This window comes from Pleuronectes platessa, chromosome 15 (genome assembly GCF_947347685.1).
Source record: "Pleuronectes platessa chromosome 15, fPlePla1.1, whole genome shotgun sequence".
Classification (NCBI taxonomy): Eukaryota; Metazoa; Chordata; class Actinopteri; order Pleuronectiformes; family Pleuronectidae; genus Pleuronectes; species Pleuronectes platessa.
This window is the reverse complement of record NC_070640.1, coordinates 9,883,991-9,908,071: the sequence shown is the minus strand read 5'-3', so window position 1 is coordinate 9,908,071 and position 24,081 is coordinate 9,883,991. Positions and strand designations below refer to the sequence as shown.

At 42.2% G+C, this 24,081-nt stretch overlaps 1 protein-coding gene across 7 annotated transcripts in view; it reads left to right on the top strand.

Moving 5' to 3' along the window:
* The window catches only part of rapgef6 (Rap guanine nucleotide exchange factor (GEF) 6), a 129,845-nt gene that overhangs the window by 90,972 nt on the left and 14,792 nt on the right, over positions 1–24,081 (top strand). For all 7 annotated transcript variants that reach the window (XM_053442013.1, XM_053442012.1, XM_053442014.1 and 4 more), the window contains 12 exons: positions 708–866; positions 1,656–1,808; positions 2,983–3,147; positions 4,492–4,599; positions 4,875–5,078; positions 6,342–6,450; positions 6,561–6,804; positions 11,957–12,114; positions 17,223–17,463; positions 22,226–22,393; positions 22,499–22,714; positions 23,495–23,706. In XM_053442013.1, the coding sequence (XP_053297988.1) occupies positions 708–866; positions 1,656–1,808; positions 2,983–3,147; positions 4,492–4,599; positions 4,875–5,078; positions 6,342–6,450; positions 6,561–6,804; positions 11,957–12,114; positions 17,223–17,463; positions 22,226–22,393; positions 22,499–22,714; positions 23,495–23,706 (2,137 nt within the window). The remainder of the gene's footprint in view (positions 1–707; positions 867–1,655; positions 1,809–2,982; positions 3,148–4,491; positions 4,600–4,874; positions 5,079–6,341; positions 6,451–6,560; positions 6,805–11,956; positions 12,115–17,222; positions 17,464–22,225; positions 22,394–22,498; positions 22,715–23,494; positions 23,707–24,081) is intronic.

The window sequence follows — 24,081 nt, the reverse complement described above, 5'->3', positions numbered from 1 at the left end:
AAATACGATTGTTTATATGCAATGAGAAGCTTTATTGTATGCAGACTTCGTGAAAATAGCATCTAGAGCACTTTTGTGTACAAATATCGATGGTTGATTACTTTGCTTCGACTCTTACCACTTCATCACTGCTGGGGAAGAAAGAGAGTGACAGGCTGACATGGAAAAAAGAATAGAGGAGAAATGAGGAACGATGAGGGAATTTTTGATTTTCTCTGCGGGAAACGGTGAGAGAGAAAATGCAATGGGGAGGAATAGATAGTTGTGGAGTTGGCCCAGGGCTCATTCAGCCATTCACTCACATTCTGGATGGATGAAAGGTTTTTATTATATTCTGCCTGCCAGCATCTCCTTGTCAAAAGCCGCCGCTGGAAACACAAAACATCTCCAGTCTCCACTACTACAGTCAAACACATCTCTCACAACACACGTCATTTACTCAATAAACTACATGTCATTAATGTCATTCTTGTGCAGCTACAGGCGATGCTTGAATAGTTCCTTCAAACACATCAGATGTTTTAATTCCAACAATATAGGGTGTTAGTGTTTTAACTACTACTAACAACTACCTTGTTAATACAAGAGGAGTTTATAAGGAGAGCAATAACAAGATAGAAAGAGGAGCATTAATAATCTCTGCAGACTTAAAATGCTTGACGTTGTATATTGGATTATTCTGACGTTTCCGCGCACCTCTCCTGCAGCTGGACCTGTGGTATGTTATCCTGAATGGGGCGGTTGAGATCAGCCACCCAGAAGCAAGAGTGGAGACTCTTTGTATGGGCAACAGTTTCGGGATCTCCCCATCCCTGGACAAACAGTACATGAACGGAGAAGTTCGCACCAAGGGGGACGACTGTCAGGTAAGAATGAGAAATAAAATCAAAAAAACAAATTGCTCATTAACTCTTGAACGGCTTGCGACAAGAATCTCATTTGCATTTACATCCTTACTGTAACTATAATTGGAAATGGAATTTAGGTGGAAATAGAAAGTTTTATTAGCATTGTCTTTGCAATACATACATCAAAACTGACAAATCTATTGTGCATTGTCATGAGGTAGTGTATTTCTCTGATAGTGTTTGTGAATAGTGTTTGCAGGTTGTTCACAGGAAGCCAGTCTTGATGTAGAACTGATATATTAAGCTCATGACTTAAAAAAGTTGTACAAACTCAGCATTACTTGTGGTGTCTCTCTGTCCACACTGCCCAGTTCCCTCAACACACGCATTATTTCCTGTCTTAAGATAGACAGGAAGTTGCGGAGGCAGAGCTCATAGAGCAAAAAAATGCAGAAACTTTTTATTTAGTCGAGGGAAGCGAAGCAAGTGAAAAGTCATGTCTTGACGCTTTCGCTTCAGTTTGACAGAACAGGAAGTTGGTTTAACTGAAGTGTGAGGTTGTGTCAAAAGATGCTTCTGCAAAATGGGCAGATGAGAGGATCTTGGACGACCATTCTTATTTATTTTGTTTAGTGAGTAAGAGAAACAGTGTTGTGGATCTACCTCCATTCATCGCTCCATCCCATGCCTCTCTCCAAAAACCCTCATGTCTCGTCTGTGCTGTTGTCCGAGTACCCGACTGTGGTGCGGAGCAACATTTTGCTCTACTACAAGTTCACACGCTGTCCCCATGTCATCCTCGACCAGTTCGTTTGCATCGCCCAGGAGGACTACTGGCGCATCCTCAACCATGTGGAGAAGAACATGCACAAGGTGGAGGAGGAGGGGGAGATCGTGATGGTGAAGGAGCACCGGGAGCTGGACCGCAGCGGCACCAGGAAGGGACACATCGTCATCAAGGTCAGTAGTTTTTTCAAAAGTGACGTGTTGTGAGATTTCAACGAAGCTGGGGATCGATCAGTGTTCTAGGAAGCATTTTGCTCCTCTGAAGTGTGAAGGTGCGAAAGGACGGATGAGTTCAAACCCAAGTAGAGGTTTAACCTTGTGCAGAAACGTGTCCTCACCAGGTAGAGATACAAGGAAGGTTTAAGGTCTAAGGTAAAAGTTAAGCTTCAGACCAGTAAACTAATTAACACATTTAATCCCCCTGTAATCTTCATATTTCTTTGTAAACCTGAAAAACTTTTTCCAGTATTGTGTCCTATATATACTGAAATGCCGTAGTTTGATTTGAGTCCCATCATCATGAATCACATATAGAATCCTGCAAAAAACATCAATGTGTTCTTAGTGATTATTGAGAGGCACCGTTCGCACTATTTGTGTTTGCCAGAGCATTTTCTTGTTCGCACTCAAAGGCCTTTTGATCCTCTCCTCGAGCCTCTCGAGGCAGACATGTATTGATCAGATAATGGGTCTGAATGATTCTTTTGGCTGCCACTCCGAGGAAGGCTGCTGGCTCCAAAAACACATCCAGTCGAGATGAGTCAATTCACAAGTGTTAGCGTTACCGCTTCTGTTTTTGGCTTTGTTCTTGTCTGTGTCAGACAAAAGTGGATGCCTCTCTGGTTTCTGTTCCCTGTCAAATGGAGTGTTTCCCCCAGAAACCTCTGCTCTCGTGACATTAACAAAAACAGGATTGTACATCTGTCATTTATGAAGAAATTATGTTATGTAAACAAACACTTTAATATCAGGAATTGAGTCCCTGATATTTAAGGTGTTTGCTGAATAATTATCTGCATAATTTGCATTTAAGCGTTTGTGCATTCTCTGTGTGTGTAGGGGGGTGTGTGTGTGTCTTTACTTTATCGATGGGTGACTGACACTTCAGTTCAACAGCAACCTCTTTATATTCTATATCCGTGTCACTTTTCTGATTAATGTTGACATAATGTTTTCAACTTGGTGTGTGCATGTGTTCTTTTGCCTTCAGCGGCTTCAGTGTGTGTGTGCGTGCATGTATAGATTATGTTCGCCCTTGTGTAATTTCAGCTGTCCAACACGTGCATGCATCAGCGTGCACGTATGTTTTTCTCTGTGTCCCCATACGTGTGTTTCTTTTTCACCCTAGGGAACCCCGGAGCGTCTGATCATGCACCTGGTGGAGGAGCCGTCGGTGGTTGACCCCACGTACATCGAAGACTTCCTGCTGACCTACAGGACCTTTCTGTCAAATCCCATGGAGGTCGGCAGGAAACTGCTGGAGTGGTTCAATGTGGACAGTCTCCGGGACACGGTGCGTGTTTGTGCGCTTGTATTGCTGTCCAGTCTAAGCCGTTGTTGTGAGGACATTGTATTTAGTCCTCCTCCTCTGAAGGGCTGTTTGATGTTTCCATGATTAAGATAAGATTTAGCTTCCGGTTTGGGGTTCGGTGCTAAGGTTTAGGGAATGTATTATGTTAATGAGGGTCCTTACAAGAAGAGAAAGACAAACAGGCATGCGCGGTCAGCTGACTTTGGAAGTTTCGGGTATGGTTGTAGAATATGTGAAAGAATCCACAAATTTGTATCTGCACCATAGGCTGAGTATAAAGATTGACAGAGTCTCTCCATTTCCCCTGCTATCCAGATTTATCTGCATGTATAAGGAACAGTCTCTATCTGACTAACAACACACATATTCTTGCACGTTCATGGGAATTCACGTGTTGTGCCGCTTACATGCCGATCAATACAAGTTCAGCCTGCTCAGCTGTCCTTGAGCCCGGCGGCGATTTGTTCATGCCTGACACTCCCATTGTCCATAACCGCTTTAACCTAAGATTAGTCTGGTACCGTCAATAGTCTTTATGTGGTTGTCATTCAAGCTTATAATTTTCAGCTCCATTAAACAGGATCTAATCCGGTACAGAACGAGCAGCGGGGAAGTAGCCACATATGGAACGAGAAGGGATGAAAAACCAAAGAGAGACGAGAAAGGGGACTTTGATTGATTCTCTGTGTTGATGTATCGGTTCCCGCTCTGACCTTTTACGAATCTCAGAACAATGTTGCCACTGGTGTGAATTTGCAGACATGATTGCGTCTGAATGTTATTTGATTTACATCTTTCTTCTTATAAACTGTCGGTTAACGTGTTTTCTCTGCAGCTGTGTGCCTGGTCAATATTTATCATTCCTGCTGTTTGTTATGTTTTAATAGATACTACAGAATGTATTTATTTATCATCCCAGAAAATAAAGATGGATGGAGCTATTTGGAAGGAATCAAATCATAAAAGAACCATTTTTAAAACTCAAAGTAACAGCTTACTTATTTGGCTGAAATTCTAAATGTTCATACACATATGTATGAATGTATATATAGTGCATGTATATATACACACACCCACATTGCTTAACAACTAGTCATTGAACACTACACAGAATTACAAGTTCCTGAGGCCCTGAAATGTTATTAACAGTGAACTCTGACCCAACATCTACAATAAAACCGCTCAGTAAGCGCTCTCGACGTATTTCTTCACAGCACAGAAATAATCCAAGGTCTTTTTGAAGAACGGGGGACTGAAAATAACTTGTTACAGGAACTGTGCAAACATGTTTCTCTGCTGAATAAAGCTCTCGTTGTGTCTCAACAGGTAACTAGAATAGTGCTGCTGTGGGTCAACAACCACTTCAATGACTTTGAGGGTGACCCGGCAATGACACGCTTTCTGGAGGAGTTTGAGAAAAATCTAGAAGTATCAGTAAGTTCAAACAGCAAACTTCTTTAAATAGCAAAAACAAGAAAATGTTACTGCACTAAATCTCATAAGAACAGATAAGACGATCATCTTGTTATTATTTGTGTTCTCATGCGAAACCAAACTGCTTTTCAAATCAACTCTATGCATTTACAACATGATGACCTTTGCCAGTTGTTTTACATTTACAAGTACATTGCGTACCTTTTGGAGACGGACGACAATTTAAATGCAAGACTCCCAATGCTCATCGTTTTCCTATTTTCCTCTCTCGTCAGAAAATGAAGGGCCATTTGCGGCTCCTGAACATAGCGTGCGCTGCCAAGGCTAAGTGGCGTCAGATCACTCTGCAGAAGGCGTCCAGGGAGTCGCCGCTCTACTTCAGCGTGCAGGGAGGCAGTGAGCGAGGATTTGGCATCTTTGTGGAGTCGGTGGAGGAAGGGAGCAAGGCTGCAGAGGCTGGACTCAAACGGGGAGATCAGGTGAGAAGACGTCACACAACATCATGTGCCATAAAGCAGCATCGTGCCTTATGATATGATGCAATGCTTCTGCTTTGAATGAGAAGAAAAAAATTACACTATTGCAATTAGCCAGTTTGCAATCGTTCATCCCTTTAGGTATTCAGGCTGTGTTTTCATTTAGAGAAAAAAGCATTAATAAAGCCCAAATGTGTTTCAACCTGAGAAACCCTTGAAAGTGGTGGTTGTTGGCCAGTGTGGTTGTTCGTTGTACTTCACTCGCACTCATAAATCAAAGTTTTGCTCCATCACTATTGAAGCAAGTCCTTTTATTCTGCGTGTGGCAAGTTGGTAAGACACAGATCTGCCCAAAGCAAGCTATAATATCCAAAAGCATTCATACACCTCACACCTGGACTTGGTTGATGATGGGCATTTTCAATGTGAAGAGTAAGATACTGAATAAGCCAGTTTTAGGGTAAGAAGAGATTTAATCAGAAGACTGGTCAGTATTTAGGAAATGGAACCAGATACAGTAAAGGGAGGTCCTGATAGTTGACATGCTTCATTTTCTAATACAACAACTGAAAGATCACAAACATCGCAGTGGAGTGAAACAAACTTGATTTAAATTGACTAAATACCTTATTTAAAGAGCACAATTCATTATTGAACTCCATAAAGTCTGGAACTATGAAAAACAATTAAAGCATAATATATGCACCTAACTACCAAGTTGCCTAATATGTGATCCCTGCTAGAAGGAACAGTCTTATATCCTGCAGTCATCGGTGACGCATACGTACACAACTTTACTCATGTTCCTACTCTTGATTCTTTCATGCAGGTCCGATGCTTTCACATTCATGCTTTAAAACGATCTATATTACCTGAAACAGCTATTTTTCTTGCTGACTGCTTCTTTTCTATATGTTAATTAGTGCAAACTACAGATTCATCTCTCTAAAGGTGGTGTGAATTGAATGTGGTCAAATAATTCTGGCCATTAGCCACACTCTGCCGCATACCTCATTTCTTTGTGTTATTCAAGAGGACAGGATATACATTTTTCACTCTTTGCATTTAGTTAGGTGCTTACAGATTTGCTGAGTGCAGAAACTTGATGTCATGAAAGCGAAGCAGAATATAAATGATGTATTTCAGATGTCAGGGGAGGATAATCAAAAAGTTAGTTTTTTCGGGGGGGAAATGTCTACCTGTGTCTGTCACTGTGCTTCAGACATTTTTAACTCAACTCTGCTATGAACATCTTCCTTGTTTCAGATCATGGAGATCAATGGTCAGAACTTTGAGAACATCTCCTTCTCCAAAGCTGTTGACATCCTGAGAAACAACACTCACCTCTCTCTCACGGCTAAGACCAACATATTTGGTGAGTGGTTCGCTCTCAATCACACAGAGCAGCACAAATACCTCCTATCTAATCATTTTAGTTGATGGTCAATCCTCCTTTCTCCTCTCTCTGCACATTCATCCATCTAGTCTTCAAAGAGCTCCTCAGTAGGATCGTGCATGAGAAGAAGAATGGCGTCCCTCATATTCCCAAGATCCAGGAGAAAAAAGGGAACCGCTTCTCCATCCCCGACCTTCCAGGGGACATGGAGTTCTCTACGGACCACAAGAGCACCAGGAAAATGAAGGCCAACACGGTATCAGGAGGCCGCAACAAGATCCGGAAGATGCTGGAGAAGACGCGCTTCACCATCCTGCCACCAAAACCTTTCAGGTAAGAGGATTGATGTGATCACTGCAGCATGAAGCATTACGTACAGCGTCAAAGAAATGAATCAAAAGTAACATATTCCAATTTAAATGTATTTTTTAGCTGGACTGATTATGTTCCAGCACTTCTTACCAGAATGTCTGTGTGTGACAGATAGAGTTGTGATGCACCATTGGTCGGCTGGCTGGGAGTGGGGAGTTTCCCCATTGGCCATTTGCATCTTAATGTGGCTGAAATCTCAACACAGCCGTTGTGTTTTGTGATTTTTGTCAGATGATGTTGTTGTTATAAAATCAGGATTATAGCTGTGTGCGGAGCAGCAGCTTGGAAATGGCCTGGAAGTGACTGGTGGGGAACACAACGTCTTAATGGGCCTTGTCCTAGGCACCACTTCAAACTTTATCTTTTAGTGTGTATCTGATCAGAGCGAAGAGAAGCCAACACAGAGAGACAGAGAGAGACTGCAAAGAAAAAATGCAATACTTGGTCTTCACGCAATCATACAGTCTTATTAGAGTGATGGAAATGTATCTTGAATTATTTTACAGCACAGATGTGGCACTAACAGCTAAAACTACAAGATCATTTAAAATATGGTAAAATGATGAGCAACAAACGCGATGCGGCATGAATTGAATCTCAGGAGTGAGATCTTCTCACAGGGGATCTTTAAAAGATGCGAGTTCAAGTGGATTCACTCTCTACCTCACACCTGAATCTAAAAACTCTTCCATGAAAAAGCACTTTAAAGGAAGTTGGCCGGGCCGGATCAGCTCTGCTCTCTCTGTGGCGGTTTTGTATCAAGCTGTGACCATCTGCAGGCGGGGAATATTAGCGGCGTGAGCAGAAATCTAAGCCTTTAGCATTCCCGATAAACCAAACTGCTTATTTTACCTCACAATGTGACAGAGAAGCACATTTCAGCCTTGAGTAGGAAATTGAGCAATTTCACCCAATTCTATAATCCTTACCTACATTTTGTATTGAAGTTGGAGCACACAGTAAAACATAATAATGATAATAGTCATCTTTATCTATAAAACACTTTAGATAGTGCTTCTCAAGGCAGCAAAATAGTGCGAGACAAGTAGTTGATTTGATATCATTAGATTTATAGATTGAAGCGATTTGGTGAATAAATCCAAGCCAAAGCGAAAACCGATAAAAACACATGAATAGAAATAATATTTCAAAAGAGAAAAGCAAAGAAATAGAATTTTAAACTCTGGAAAAGTTAGGAAAGACTTTCAGATAGAGGTGTGTCCGAAGAAAAGACTTAAAGATGTCCTGTGCCAGCCGACCAGATTTCCTCGGGCAGTTTGTTCCAGAGTGTCAGCGCCCTGACTGCAAACACTCTGTCCCTTTTAGTTTTCAGCAGGTTTCAGGGGACAGATAAAAGACCTCTGCCTGAGGACCCCTCAGCACATCCAGTACTGGTGTGTTGGGGACTAACAGGTCTGCAGGTCTGTCCCATTTCAAGATGTGGTTGCACAAGAGTATGTCTGAGAATATGACATTTATTATTACTCTTTATAACAAATGGTTGTCTACCAATATAGTGCACTTCTTTCACTCTTTCAACATCGCCTGTCAGTTAGTTTTCAGCCACATAATCAAAATGTTTCAGGCCGCTTTGTCATCGTCATTGTCGCCATAATCATCATATAACCACCGTTGTTGTCATCATCCGTAACTAGCCATTGTACTGGGAGCATCTGGAGCGATGGAAAGCAATTGTGCAGGTGGCAGCTCACATTTAATATTCCACCCGGAACGTGCAGATCCAGACTTGATTTCATTTCATCATTTCATGCCTCTCCAGGCCTCATTAAACTCCATACTGTGTCAGCGCTGGAGAGAGAAGACGCTGTTCTCTCCCTGTCAATTACAGGACCAACTCACACACCGTTAACTCTCTCGCACAAACACACACACTTGCAAAATGACACTTTCACGTCCCCAAACCGTCTCAGCTTTCCAGCGCTGCAGCGATTACGTCCACAATGCCTCACAGTTTGCATGAAAACTGATTGTGCTCCGTTCTCATAATGCACTACGCTATCACAGGGCCATTGATCCGGCTCAGTGCTCCGCTTCCAAAAGCTCTCTGCTGCCTTCTACTTATCGACCGAACAAGGGCTTTCATTGCTTTTTATTTTTGCAAGTTGGCACCAGGGAAACCACTCTGCGCTTCAAAGGAACTGATGGCTGATTAAAGGGGCTGCAGATGAGATGGGTGATGTGGGTCAATTGGGATTCATCAGTGCTTGTTGTGGGAGGAAGATTTGAGGGGAGGCAGTGTTGAATATTTTCCAGTGGATATGTGTGTGTTTGGCACAGGCTGTTCTCAGGACAGCGTAATTTAAGATATCATGCGGTTTTAAAGCATGCGACACACACACACAAGGCTAGGCTGTCACAAAGATGCAAGCCGTGACCATCATTACTATAATACAGTCTGTCTCTTACAATGTGTTCAGTGGCTTTGCTCACTTTGTGAATCTGGCATTATCTGGCCTGATCATTACCTTCTGGACAAAAATGACTCTGCTGACCAACTTCTAATCGATTTTATTTTATTTGTTGAGTTCTCCATTATCGTGCTTCCAATTATCTCCACCTGTAAGAACACATACACACACACATCTGTCAAGATCATCACCTTGCAAATTACTAACAGAGCAAATTATATTTTATTTTTGGACTAGAATGGCACTCGGTAGATCACAAACTAACAGCAGTCTCCTTCAATTCAATGAAGCCTTACCAACGTGCACACACATAGATTTCACTCCCATAAATTTGCCAGATTCATTAAAAACTCCAATGTCCTTGCTGACAAACAAACCAACAAACCAACAAAAAGACAGGTTTGCAAACAAAGCCTCCATGGCAGAGGTAACACTTATCCTTTCAAAATCTAAATTCCTATTCAGATTCCATTTCCCAGCTTCCATACGTACACAGCCCCACTCTCTCTCTGCCGCTGCTGCTCTCCTCTGTTCTTGGCTGACATTGCGCTCCACTTCAGACTTTAGATTTTATATGACAAGGACACACTGGCAATGAACAAGTCGTTTTTCTGCCCAATTAAGCTGTCCTGGCCTGTGTATCCACTAAGACACACACATCCCATATTGACTAACCCAGGTGATTTACATTTCAAAGATTACAAAGAAATAGACAGAGGGGGCTCAGCCTGAAGTCACTTGGCCTCAGAAGTCTCTGATTTACTGAGACGATGATAAAACAGTGACCTCATGTCCCAAGATGCCATTTTCATTCTCCCTACTCCATTGGGACACAGTTACATTCCGTAAACATCGATTCGCGGCACAGTTACTATTGCGTTAAGTGTTCACCCTACGAGATGTGTTAAGTTTTTGCTCCATGCTCACTGCTGCGCTGCTGCTCCACCTGCAAGAAGTATTACTCTAGTATTATTTCGTGTTTGTGTTGTGATAAGAGGCCTTGTCTCTCAGACACAAGCAATGTTGCTCTGCAGACGGTTGACTCTTCAACTGAGCTCTACACTTGCTTTTTATCTTTTATCTTCTGTTTTCTTTTTCTTTTCAATGTTGTCTCTCTCCCGTTTTTTGTCTCTGCTGCTTCAGGGGCCTGTTTGGGTAAGACCTCTTGTGTAACTCCCCCCATCCTCCAACCGTGTGGTTCAGTATCCATCTGCAGATGTGCACCACACAGCAGGATACTCACACACATGCAGTCAAGCACTAACCACCAATGCTGGCCTTCTGTAACATGACTCGAGGGCTGAATCTGTAGATTTAAACGTGTTGCCTCTCTTCAATTTCACATTTAAACCCTCCGAATAAATTTATGATTTTTCTGAGCCTATGGAGTTACTCAGCCTAAAGTATTCTGCAGGGAATGCTGCAGAAAATATCAATTGAATACCTGCAGGCTTTAAGACTTAAGGGCTTGAGAACTGTGCTTTGTTCTTTTCCAATGCAACACATGGTTTATTTTCAGTAAACTACAGTTCGTATCAGGAATATTTTGGCTTAATTTCTGGATAGTTTTGAGAAATTAGAGATGTTTCGTCCATCTTTATTTACAATCTATGGTACAGATGCGCACAATTAGGTGGGATGTTATCAGATCATATTGCTTTATTTTCTTTCCTTCTTTTGTTCTCATTATGTTCATAGTTTATTTTAAGTCTGATATACTTTGAATACGCCCACTTCAAATTTCAAAATATAAAACTCAATTCTAGATGCTGTTTAAGCTCGTAAGAATTTTTGTTTAAAATATTTAAAGCTACCGATGTGTTATCTAACCTTTAGGCGGCCACATTTATTATTTGATGCAGGGCTATTCAGAATCACTCTGTGGGATGGTCTCAGAAGAGTTGCCATTTCCACCACATGTTTGCAGATTCAGTAATTCTAATGAGGCCATTAATATAAAGGTTGATGTTTGCATTTCCCCCGAGTGTGGCCAAGGAGCCAGGTAGAAAGGCGCCAGTCTCTCAAGCCCAGTTTAGCCTTTTAATATGGCCAACAGCTGGACACACACAAACACACACACACACGTACATTGAGGAACAAGAGCTGACAAACAGATGAACAAATAGAAAGCAGTCATAGGAAAACATCTGAATGAGCTAAAACACTCAGGACTTTTGGTTTCTTTTCATATGTGCTCCACTGTTGTGTCTGCTTGTGTATACCAGTGTCATTGTGTCGCGTGTGTGTGTCTTTGCGTGACTTTTGCGTCTCTACCTGCGAATGCTCCTTATCAGTTCCTGCCATTCATGAAACCACCTCATGGATGAATTTCAGCCGTATCGCTGCTGCATATTAAAAGACCAATATAGTGATATTAAAATATGGTGTTGCTATTCTGCAAGAGTAGACATTTCGATTAAATCTCCTGATATTTCATTCCTACAGGGGATATGAGTTGTGATTTCAATATGTTCTCAAGATTAACGGAAATAAGCTCATTCTAAAACCTGTGCTTCAAAAATATATTTTCATCCTTTTTTTTTTTTCCGAATGTCTACTGCTGCAAAATATAAGCCTTAAAGTTTATTGAAGAACATGCAGTTTGCATGATGGAGAAAATCCTCTAATTCCATAATTTCTTTCCCGACTCCAACCTTCTCCTTCTCGTCCTTCATCTCCTACAGTGATGGCGGCATGGGTCAGTCCCAAGATGACAGCATTGTGGGAACCAAGCAGTGTCGCCACAGCGTGGCCATCATGCCCATCCCCGGCAACCTGTCGTCCAGCAGCCCCGACCTGCTGCAGCCGGCCCCCAGCGTCCTCGACTTCTCCAACCCTGCAGGTGAGAAGAACATGTTGACTCCCTGAGGAGGATGAGAATCTACTTTCTTTTTCTTCTTTTGTTGTTTTTATCTGTCTTCAGCCATTTCAAAATTGACAAAAAATAGCACATGGGATGCTAATAGTTCCTGTATATGCATTGTTCTTATTTAATGCATTTGATAGTTTGTTGGTTAATCTACTCGGATAAACTAGCTCATTCCTGTCAACTAAGTACTACACCGTTTTCCTATTTGTGTATTAAACGACTGAAAGTTCTTTGGGTTTAAGAGCACAAAAATATCCATTATACCTATTGACAGTTGTTCATGGCCATCATGGCCTTGAGCATTTCTCTCCTGACGCAATTTGTCCTATTTGACTGGTCTCCGTCAGTCTCGCTGAGCGATGATCTCCAAGGACTCCGGTGTTCACTGTGGACATACAAGCTGTCATATAATCACATAAAGCAGCCATGTGAGACGTGTAGTGTTAGTGCGCACTGTGTTGTCTCAAACATGAACTCAATGTCTCTGCTTTTTCATCAAACTCCTCAAAACGAGTACAAAAGGAACACACAGTGACTAACTCAAAGCAAGCAGTGGGAAATCTACAGCATAGGTGTGCACTCTCTTCAACACAATCACACACACACACACACACACACACACACACACACACACACATACACACCACACACACACACACACACACCACACATACCCTGGGGTCTTTCTTTTTGAAGTGGCACAGAGCTGTTGCACAATTGTGTCCGTCGGAGAAGAATTAACCTCCTGGACTAAAGGGCTTATTTATTTCTTTCCTGTCAAGAGTGGTTTTCTGAGCCCATAGTTATTAAAACTAACATGGAGCTGTGTGCCTGTGTGTATTAATGGGACTGAAAGACAGATTGAGGGGAGAACAAGAAAGCTAAAGGTGAAAGAGAGCGGAGTGAGTGAATATGGTCCTGATTTATTCCACCACCTATTTGTCATTGAGCAACACATTAACACACATACACACACTCACACTCCTCTTGTCCGCAAACCTATACATCACATACGTGTTTTATTTATTTTAATTTTTTCAGAGAACAAAAACACACACACCAACTGGGCCTCATTAATCACCCACCATTATATCAAGTTCCCAAGTTTCCCTCAGCGCTCTGGCACATTAAACCGTAGAAGATAGAACAGCCTCTTCAAACTCCCACCTGTAATTAAAGTAACAGACTAGAGGAAGCTCAGAAGCGTCACTATCACCCCTCTCCTGGCCACACTGGGGAGTATGAGCAGCATGGCTGCCAGTGACAAGTCGGTTTCATTTGAAGACGTTTATCGTCTTGAGTTGGTCTTAGCTCTTTTTCACCATTTTTTACAGCTTCCAGGTGAAGATGCCATTTAGGTTCATGTTTAGGATCAAATCTGACTTATGAATATATATAATTTTCATAATTAAGTATCTGTTTAATAAAAAGAATTGGGGCGCGTGTTATATTTCTAATGTAGTTTGTGCGTAGCTACATCTTATTCTGAGCTATTATTTCCACTAGTGATTAAACTTATACATTTTTTTTAATCAATTCTTTGTTGTGTTGAACATTGGAAATCTGTAAAAAGAGGTGTCACAATACAAAATAAGAACTTCTTTACTTTACCATAACCCAGTACTCTATGTACACAGTACTTTTTCTAGTCTTTACCGACCAATTCAAGCAGTTTACATTGCAGGTTACATTCACCCCTTCACACTTTGACCTGGCTATTTAGGGTTCAGCGTCTCATTTCGGCATTTGAACTAGAGGAGCTGGGAATCAAATTGCCAACCTTGATGTTAGTGGACGACCCGCTCTATCTCCTGATTCACAGCCGCCCCTAACTAGACAACTGGAAAAGCAAAACAACCACTACTGCTTGTCTAACATTTTCAAATCTTTGATCCTCAGTTTGCTCTCTGGTCTTTTTCCTCTCTGTGTCATTGTTTCTTTTTCCCTCCACTCTCTCTAGCAGCTCTGCTATTGCGTCTGTGTCGCTGTGATTTTAAACAGATGTTCTCGTGTGGACATGATGAGTCATACTCCCCTCTGGTTTCCCATGAACATACAGATTAAGCAGAAACTCTACCGGTCTTCCCTCCTTTTTCTCTTCTGTCACAATGTTTCCGACCACTGTCTCTCCCTGTGCACCTCCCACACTCTCTCTCACTCTCGTATTCACTGTGGTTTCTCTCTCTCCTCTCTGCTTGCCAAGCCCTGGGACTATACTGTAAGTATTAATACCTTCAATACCACTGTTTGATTGCACCCCAGCAAATATTCCCCCCCATGTCTTTATTCCTATTTGATTTTTTTCCCTCTCACTCTGTGTTGCATCTCTGCGTCCATGAAGTGCATCCTTTAAACTCTGGATTTTGGCCTTGATTTTTGTTAATGTATGCTTTTGTGTGTTTTTTTTCCTTTTGATAACGCACTGTGTGAGTTTCAGAATGCCATTTTGATCGCTTTTCCCTTTGTAACGTGATAACAAGTAGAAGTAGTCCTGTTAGATAAGGGTGTGATTGCTTAACCCTAGAAAACCTTTCAACTTTAATGGTAAGAGGAAGATGGGTTATTTTCTTATCCTCGAAAAACATACACCGATACACATAAATGAGTCGTAGCGTTTCAGTTTTTGTGTTTATTTGTCAGAGGACTTGAGTTTAACCCCTAACTACTCCACATCACTCTCCTCTGGGCACTTGAAGCCATCATCCGCTGCCCTACTGTGCTCTGGCTGCTTTCACTTGTGATTAATGTCTTCCGACCGTATGATGGAGTGACTGGGAAAAGCTTTGGCGAACAGTGGGAAGGGGGAGGAGGAGGCTTGTGGGAAGTGTGTAGCCTCTCTTATAGTGCTGAGTTTGCAAATGCTTATTCCCTCCTGTATAGAAATCCTCTGGCTTCACTCCACCAAAAACAAACTCCATGGTGTTGATGAAAATGAACGATGCCTTATTAAAGCGAATGATTGATTGGACGTTCAGCCGGGTGGGTGGGCAGCGATGTCCTCCAGTGTGCAGGTCATGTCGCAGCTTGTCCAGAGGATTAAACACGATTAAACTCCCCCACACTCCCCCCCCCCCCAACCCTCTGGATATGATAGCCAGCTATTTAGACGAGAGCTTCCCTCACTCTAATCACAAATCACAGCTAATGAGACACAAAGCATTAAGCTCCCGCTCGGCCCACCCTCACCACCACCCTGCTGCATAGAAACAAAGACGAGCTCGGCTGCTGCTGCTGCAACGCAGAAGACGTGTTAGGAAAGATGTGCCTGATTTCCAATCGAATAGTGAATTACTTTCTGAGAAATCAATGAAAAAGTTAAAGAAAGTCAAAAAATCCAATCATCCCACTTTCTTCTGATACGTTACAAAATTCAATGGTTTCTTTATGTCCCATCCTTCTACCAAGTTTCGTCGGAAGCTATTCATTAGTTTAGTGTAATCTTGCCAAAGATAAAAAATAAATGGAAAGTGGTGAAAACATAAACTGAGGTAACAATCTAGTGGAGATCAGTCCTCACAACATAGGTGTTACAGCTTCTCTATCGGTGTCCGCCACAATACTTGACCAAGGTCATGCTGTCTAAAATTGAACCTGGCATCGATCCTGTACGACTGATGAAAGCAGGCCACAGCTTCTTTAATTCATGTTTGTTGGCTCTGTCCCACATTATTGACCTTCTGGAAGTTATTTTATATATTTCTAAAGCATTTAAAACGATCAGTGACGTTTCTCTCCTTGATCTGTCATCCAAAAACGTTCTTCTCTCACACACCCACACACACACACAGACACAGTACAGATGCAGCTCAAACAAGCCTATGTGATTGATAATCAGCATTTACTCTAACCTTATTATAATCGGCTTTGCCTTCAGCAGTCAGTTAATGGCTGTTGTTGTGCTGCTGCTGTAATGACGATAATAAAGGTTCCCCACCATTGTCATCTTAACACACACATACACGAAAAAGTGTTTGTACATTTTAATGAATAAGCTCATCAATCACATGTCGTTGTTTTTTAAGAAATACGACCTTTACGTACCTTTATAACACATAGATCCGTATATATGTATACACCTGAACATACATATATAAACACACATTTTTGCACTCATAGCTTTTAACTTTTATATCATACAATACAGTTTATTTATTTATTTTATTTACCAAAGTATTGGTATTATTAATGCTTTAAAAATAGACAACATTGGACTTATTTCCTGTTGTGTCCACATTGTCCCTGCAACTTTTCTTTATCCTCTCTGCATGTGTCCTTCTCTTGCTGTTGTGTGCATGTTTAACGTGAAGGTTGAATAACCTGTGATGTCATTGATTGTGGCTTGTCATCCACAATATGTTGTTTTCAACACAGTGTAAGAGGACGTCTGTGTTTTTATGTGAATGTTTGGTTCTGGGCAATAGTTAATACAGCCATGTGTGGCATCATCATGTGAGGCCATTACAAAAATTACATCAAATGCGTTTTGACCACAGGAACTTTCCACCACAACGAGGAACCTTTGCAAGAACTCCTTGTGTTTCCATAAGTTCTGGGGGAATCTTTTTAACCCCCAAAAGTCAACGCTTGAGTTATAGAAATTTAGCACATGTATTTATCCTCTAGGCTGGAACAAAGATGTCATTGATAAATTTAAATCGTTTGAATTTGAATCTCAAAGTTGGGCAATAATGACACCAGAATCTGGTTCTTGGTCTCTTTTTTTCCATTTAGCTTCTTTACCACAGAGCTTTTGGCAGGAGAGTAGTCAACACAATCTGTTCAGAGTACGGAGCAGAGGAATCATGTCACATAAAACGTCCTAGTCATTTAATGAAGATTAAATACGGAAATAATAACTTAACAGCTTTCCTGTCATCACTGGCACAGACCACATTTCTTAATAATCATATTATTGTTACATTATTCAGGCAAAAGAATACTTTCTTGTCACAGACTTCATTACATTTAGTTTTATTTTTGCTTTCGTTTAGTTTTCCTCAGACAACTCATTTGTCAACTCATCCAGCCCTAATCAGTGACTTACAGCCTCCCTCTTTCCATTTTTTCTCTTCCACTCTCAGACATCCCGGACCAGGTGATTCGGGTGTTCAAGGCCGACCAGCAGAGCTGCTACATCATTATCAGTAAGGACACGACTGCCAAGGATGTGGTCACCCACACCGTCAATGAGTTCGGCTTCCTCGCGGCCCCGGAGACCTACTCCCTGTGTGAGGTATCGGTTAGCCCTGAGGGAGTCATCAAGCAGCGGCGCCTGCCCGACCAGCTCTCCAAACTGGCTGATAGGATTCAGCTCAACGGCAGGTAAGAAGCAGAGGAATTACACTGCTCCTGAATGACGCACTTAATCCAATGGATGGCTTTAGAATTAATCAGAATGTGTGCATACACTAAGATGCACATGCCTTATCTTTACAGAGTCGTTTTTAGCGAATTTTTCTCCAGTGATAGTCCAAATGTGTCAGACACTGGAGTGTTTCTGTCTGTACCCAAGGCAACAAACGAAAATACTTCAATAAAGCAGAAAGCAACAGTATTCCGTGATCATAGAAGCACATCAGTCGTACAATAATCACGGGCCTCAAACACCTACAAAATGCATCTAAAGAGAGTCTTACCTTGGATATTATGCAAAACAGGTGGCCCCAAATTATTGGTCGTTTCCCCCAGAGGCTAACAGTCGGACTGCTGTTGGCGAGTTGAAGGCTTGAATGACTAAACCAAAACCATGACCCATAATACTGTGCACCCTGAGAGATGACATTTATGATCCTTTTCTTATTCAAATTGTTTAGGGTTGCTTCCAATAATGGAAACCCAAGCAACCACTGCATGTATTACTCTATAAACAGATTTCTAACCTTGTACTCTGAAAGAATTTCCTCCTACAAAACATCAATTCCCCATTCACAGAGACCTTATAAGTTCAAGTTTAGCTCCACAAGAAAGTTGTTCATGTATAGTGCATGTATATTGATTAAATTCTTCCCGAGTAGCGGCTCGTGTTCCTGGGGACACGGAGTACTATTCTGAGATGTAGTTAGTTCGCTCACTGTAGCTTTGCAGAGCTGTAAATCATTTCCTTGAGTAAATGACTCAGAAAAAACGAAAAAGAAAAAACTGCAGCACTCGAGGTGCCGGGGAGCAGGAGCTCTGCTCAGAACCACTGTCCCAATTCATTGGAATCATAGATCAAGTGGCGCTACCCAAGTGTCAGCTCACAAGCCACCGTGACCTCACCCATTGGTTGTGAGCTGCTGTGTTGTGGTGCGCAATTTGGCATTTTGACCAGCGCCATCTTGGGTTTAAAAACGGTAGTAGCTGTCAATCTCTCGGTATCCTTACCCCAACAAATTTACGAAATTAACACCATTATGGTTTAGACAAAAGTTTTCTGATGTGAGAAAATTAAAAATTTTCTCAAAGACTTCTCAAACAAACTTACATATTCTTGCAACCACTGGAGTCGCCCTCTGCTGGTAATGTAAGGGAATACAAGTTTCAGATACTGGACTTGTAGACCTACGATCATTTTTATATACTTTCTCTGGTGTTACCCCTTAAAGGTGCTAGGAAGAATGTTTCCACAAGTTTGTCCGTTTAAAACTAAAAACAACAGCTTGTAGTTGACAGTGAGCTGCATGTGATGCTTGTTAAGTGCTGTCATGACATGTTAAAAATCCCCTTGCGTTTTCTGCAACAACAGCATCTGTTGTCACTTTCTTCGGAAACACAACTCAGAAGTTTCAAGATCACTGAGTTGGACCTTTAGTCTTTGAATGATGTGTGCGTTTAATTTGTTGCACCGTAACACGGCCAGTGTGTGTTTTCTATTCAACGTCTCCCAGTTTGTTGCACATCACACTGTCTTCTCGATGCCAGACACGTTCTCTTTTAAGATGAAAGTTAGTAGGACATGAAGGATAATTGGACGGCGGCCATGAAGTCTGCTTTAGAATGACTCCTCCGTCAGTTTTTCACAGTCGTCTCCCTCTCCGCTCGCCTCCTGTGGTCCCTCATCAGTCCCCCTCCAACTAGGTTAGCATAAATATTTCATCCTCTGTCAGGGGTTGAGGCCTCGGCAGACAGCATGGCACGTCTGGAATAATTCATACACACGCTCGCATGCACACACAGGCATAGATACAGATAGAGACTTCCTTATACACAGGCACGCATTCATATCCATTCAGACACGCATTTGCCGCACTTACATCGTCGTCCATATTTGTATTCATTTATTTAACTCGCATTTAAAGCATATATTCTAAAACATGCGTGGACACAGTCACACACATTCACAGACACACTCCCTCACTCACTGTAAGACTCTCGCTTTAACACTCTGCCCTGTGTTTGATGGATGGCCGAGCTGCAGAGGTAAAAAACAAATTGCCACACAGTTCGTTTCGATATATTAACATGTGAGAACTGCATTACCTCCCATGTAATGTGCAGGGTGAACATGCAGTTTTTACTACCGACCTCACCAAACGTTGTAAAAGACAAAGACACAACAAGCTCAAAATCTAATTTAATGCATATTACCCGATGACTAAGGATCTACATGTTTGGTCGGGAAAGATCCACCTGCCTCCGTTGCTCAGGGGTGGAAGGCCACATTCGTCGGCCAAATTTGGAGGAGCCTTTGAATAGGGACAGACCCCGACTTTAGACACAGCGATTAACTATCCAATATCCAGTAACACTGCGAGGACCCATTTACTATGCATTCACAGAGTCCATCGGCTATCACCTGATGAGAAATTAGCCTCCCTATGGGCAACGGCCAATACTTTGGGTCGTCCGGTGACGACAGCGAACATCTGGGCCTAGACTCCGTCTTCCGTTTGCATTACACTTTCTAAGGCCTGGTTTCTTTGATAACACGAGTTGAACATTTGTCCATGTAAAAAACACAAGTCAGACTTCTTGTCAATGTTTATAACTCCAGACGATTTTGGCTAATCTTTATTTCAATATATATTTTTGTTTTTTTTGCGCTCCAAACGGACTGTTTACCTGCGGGCAACCAAATTCTGCTCAAACCTGATCGGTCAAAGTAGAAACGGAAACCAAAAGGCTTCCGGCCCCAAAACCGTGTCCCTCGCCAACAGATTCTGCATATTCATACACAGAATTGATGTATGAAAATGTGAAGAGAGCTAAACCTGATGTTGAACAGTGGGCTTTACAGGATTAACTTTAGAGCTATGAGCAATCAGCAAGCTTCACTCTTAAATCCATATACCTTTATTTTTCTTAGTTATTTCTTGCAAAGTAAGTATTTGCCTTTAGAGATTGTATATTTTGTTTATCTTACTTACACACTGTCAAACTGGCAGTATTTATACAGTTATATATGTATGTGCACTCACACATTGTGCCGTGTCAGCAGGATGTACATGTAGTATGTATTCAGCACAGTTTGCAGTAGTTGTATTTATCAGGAGCAGCAGGCAGATCCATCTTCTCGCCCTGCATCACACACCCCGTCCTCCTCCCCCCCGATCTCACCCCTCAGATGACTGACAGGGGGTCTGACAGGGGACCGGCCAAGGCTTCTCCACTTTGCCAAAATACATACATATGCAGCTGGGGGATCCAGAGCCCACACACATAACGCACACACACCCACAAACCACCACTGGCTATTTCCAATGGCTTGGGTCCAGTCACTTTGCCTTGGCCCCCGATCTACTTAGCACCACTTTGTCCATCATTAATTGAATCTCCTCTAAAACTTCACCTCATTTCTTCACTTCTCCCTTTGTCCTGTGGCCTTTCCTCGCTCTCGTCTCACCTCGACTCCTCTTTCCTTGTCTCCTTCCCCGTCATCTAGTTCTCCCTTGCGTCTCCTCACCACCTCTCTCTTCTCATCTTCTCTCCTCCTATCTACCAACTTGCAGATCTCTCTATTCACAATTTTCTTTCTGTGTATTTTAAGCACCTACACGTTCTTAGAAAATCTTAACATGTCTTAAATCTGCCTGATGCAGCTCTTTAGGTCTTCAGTTCTGCTTGTGAGCTTTCATAAAAGCTAAAACCTCTTTCCTAATAGGAACTAAGTCTTGTGCTTGATACTAAATATATACTTCCTCACCTCACACCCTCGCATCTCTTGTTAGCTGCTGCTCTTTTCAGATCTTGCAGCAGAGTAACAAGAAGCAAATCTAAAGACCCGTGCCAACCCTTGGGAATGGGGTTTTTAGATTTATAAACATAAAGATGAACATAATGAGGTTAAAGAGATGGTTTGCTGCTCGAAGCGCTGCCAGAAAACTGTTGGAGATCGGACCTTAAGAGAAAAATGGCCCTTTTTTCCCTCTCATTCATGTGCCTGTCATCCTTCTTACCCCTCTGCTGCTGAGAGCCTCTCTCTGCTCCGTCCCTCTTTACACCAAACTGAAATATGGCGGAAATCCGTCTTTATAATCGAAGCATTTTTCACCCCCTGCTCAAACTAATCTTAAACTGGACAAGCAAAATGTGTCCATTTGAAACGAGATTTGAATGAGAGGAACATCTAGGAGATTTATCTGGAGTTTTTTGAAGAGATACAGCCGCTTGACAAACTGGATCCTGTCCACCCACTCGTCTGCCTCTGCAGTCTGTATTAAAGCATCAGTGGAGATGCTGCAGCTCGACGTCTCTTCTGTGGTTCTAAAAACACACATTTTACCATCATAGAAATGATATGAATGTATTTTACATCCTGCTTATCTCTTTATGGTCACTGTCACTTAATCCCCTTCCCATTCTTTAGACTTAAAGGCTTAGACATAATAATTCCTTTGTTATTTTCAGCCTTTCTTTTAATCAAGTGGTTTCTCAAACAATACACACTCTTGAAAAAATGGCAAAAGAAGTCTTTATCAAATAATTTTCCAATAATGAATAACTTCATGGGAACATAAATGCCTTTATTGCATTGTATTGTGGTTTTCATGTAGCCAGATTGTTTTTCTCTGTGAAACTGAGCTATTAAAAGAATAAAGAAACTGAAATTATATTTTGACCTCATAGAATGATGCAACTTCTTCCGGCTCTGTCCTCTGCCCTGTAGGTACTACCTGAAGAACAACATGGAGACGGAGACGCTGTGTTCGGACGAGGACGCCCAGGACCTCCTCCGGGAGAGTCAGATCACTCTGCTGCAGCTCAGCACCATGGAGGTCGCTGCTCAGCTCTCCATGAGAGATTTTGAGCTCTTCAGGAACATCGAGTCCACCGAGTATGTGGTCGTTTAGCCGTTTGATTGAGAATATGCAGGATGTTGACTGCTACGCAACACAGCTGTAACTGAGCTAAACCTGTCGTTCTTTGTCGTGGCTCCCAGGTACGTGGACGACTTATTTAAACTGGAATCGTCAGTTGGAAGTAGAAATCTGAAACAGTTTGAGGAGGTGATCAACCAGGAGACCTTCTGGGTCGCCACGGAGATCCTGAAGGAGCCCAACTCCATGAAGAGGATGAAGACCATCAAGCACTACATCAAGATCGCCCTGCACTGCAGAGAGTGCAAGAACTTTAACTCCATGTTTGCTATCATAAGGTGAGCTCACTGTTGTGTGAGTGTGTAAGTGTTTGTGAGTGTGTATTGGCTTCCTAAATTGTGTGGTGTCACATTGTTTCATCATCTAGTCGAGCAGTAGCACCAAAGCAGGATTCTTGTTCAGCGATGGCAGCGAGTCTTTATACCGTGTCCCCTGACAGCTTTCGTGTCAAATGAGCTTTGGCTTCTCGCCTCTTTCCCTCACATCCTCCAGAGACCCATCCTCACCTCCTCTCCTCTGCCTCCCTCCCTCCCTCTCCTGCCGTCTCACTGAATCAGCCCCGAGTCACCCAAACCACAGAGACTCTGCATTTAAAACCCGACTCCCAAAGCAACAGTTGCTTGTTGTTAATTTCCTCTGGCCTCTTGTTGTTTGGCTGAACTCAGAGGTGTGATGGTACTTCAACCCAACAATATCTGTGTGTATTCATGAGCTATTTTAGTATACTGTTGTGCACGGGCTGTTTTTTTTCATGTTTATGCAAGACGGGATTTGCAGTATTCAATGAATATACATGAATGATACATAATAAATTGATTTATATAACTATAGATTTCAATATGGGGATTTGATTGGGATTTAGTCTTTTATATTTTATTGAATGATCATGCTAAGACCATACCCCTTTCTTCTTTCTCCTTTATCCTCATTTCTTGCTCTGGCTTCTTCAATTATTCCTCTCATGTTCCCCCCCCCTGCCCTCTTTTACACCATAACTCATTTTTCTCCCTGCTTCCCCACGCTCTCCTCGCACCTCCTCCTTTCTCCCTCTAACGCAGCGGTCTGAACTTGGCTCCGGTGGCTCGGCTGCGGAGCTCGTGGGAGAAGTTGCCCAGCAAGTACGAGAAGCTGTTCAGCGACCTGCAGGACGTCTTCGACCCGTCCAGGAACATGGCCAAGTACCGCAACACGCTGAGCAGCCAGAGCATGCAGCCTCCCATCATCCCTCTGTTCCCGGTGGTCAAGAAGGACCTCACCTTTTTACATGAAGGTAAAACAAAGGCTTTGTGGAGAGCACTGAATTTCTTTATGTGCATTTCTTTTTTTGCGTTGTTGCTGCATTTCCCTGAGAGGCCATTTTTGATGTTTTACACGTCATTCCACTCAGTTTGATGCTCCCTACTTCCTCTGTGTTGTGCAGAAGGTCACTTTCAGGCTCAGTTTACTTCTGCTAAAGACTTCCCCATCTTGCATTTTGTCAAAACGACCAAAATTGACTTCTCGTTAAAGGTCTAGTCTTAAAAACAATATATTTATGGACTTGTAAGGAAAAGTTTATGTGATTGTGCAGCGTGCAGAAAATTCTTTAATGGCCCAGCGTGAATCTGAATAAAAGAAAAGACGCCACTCTGATCTCCTGGGGGAA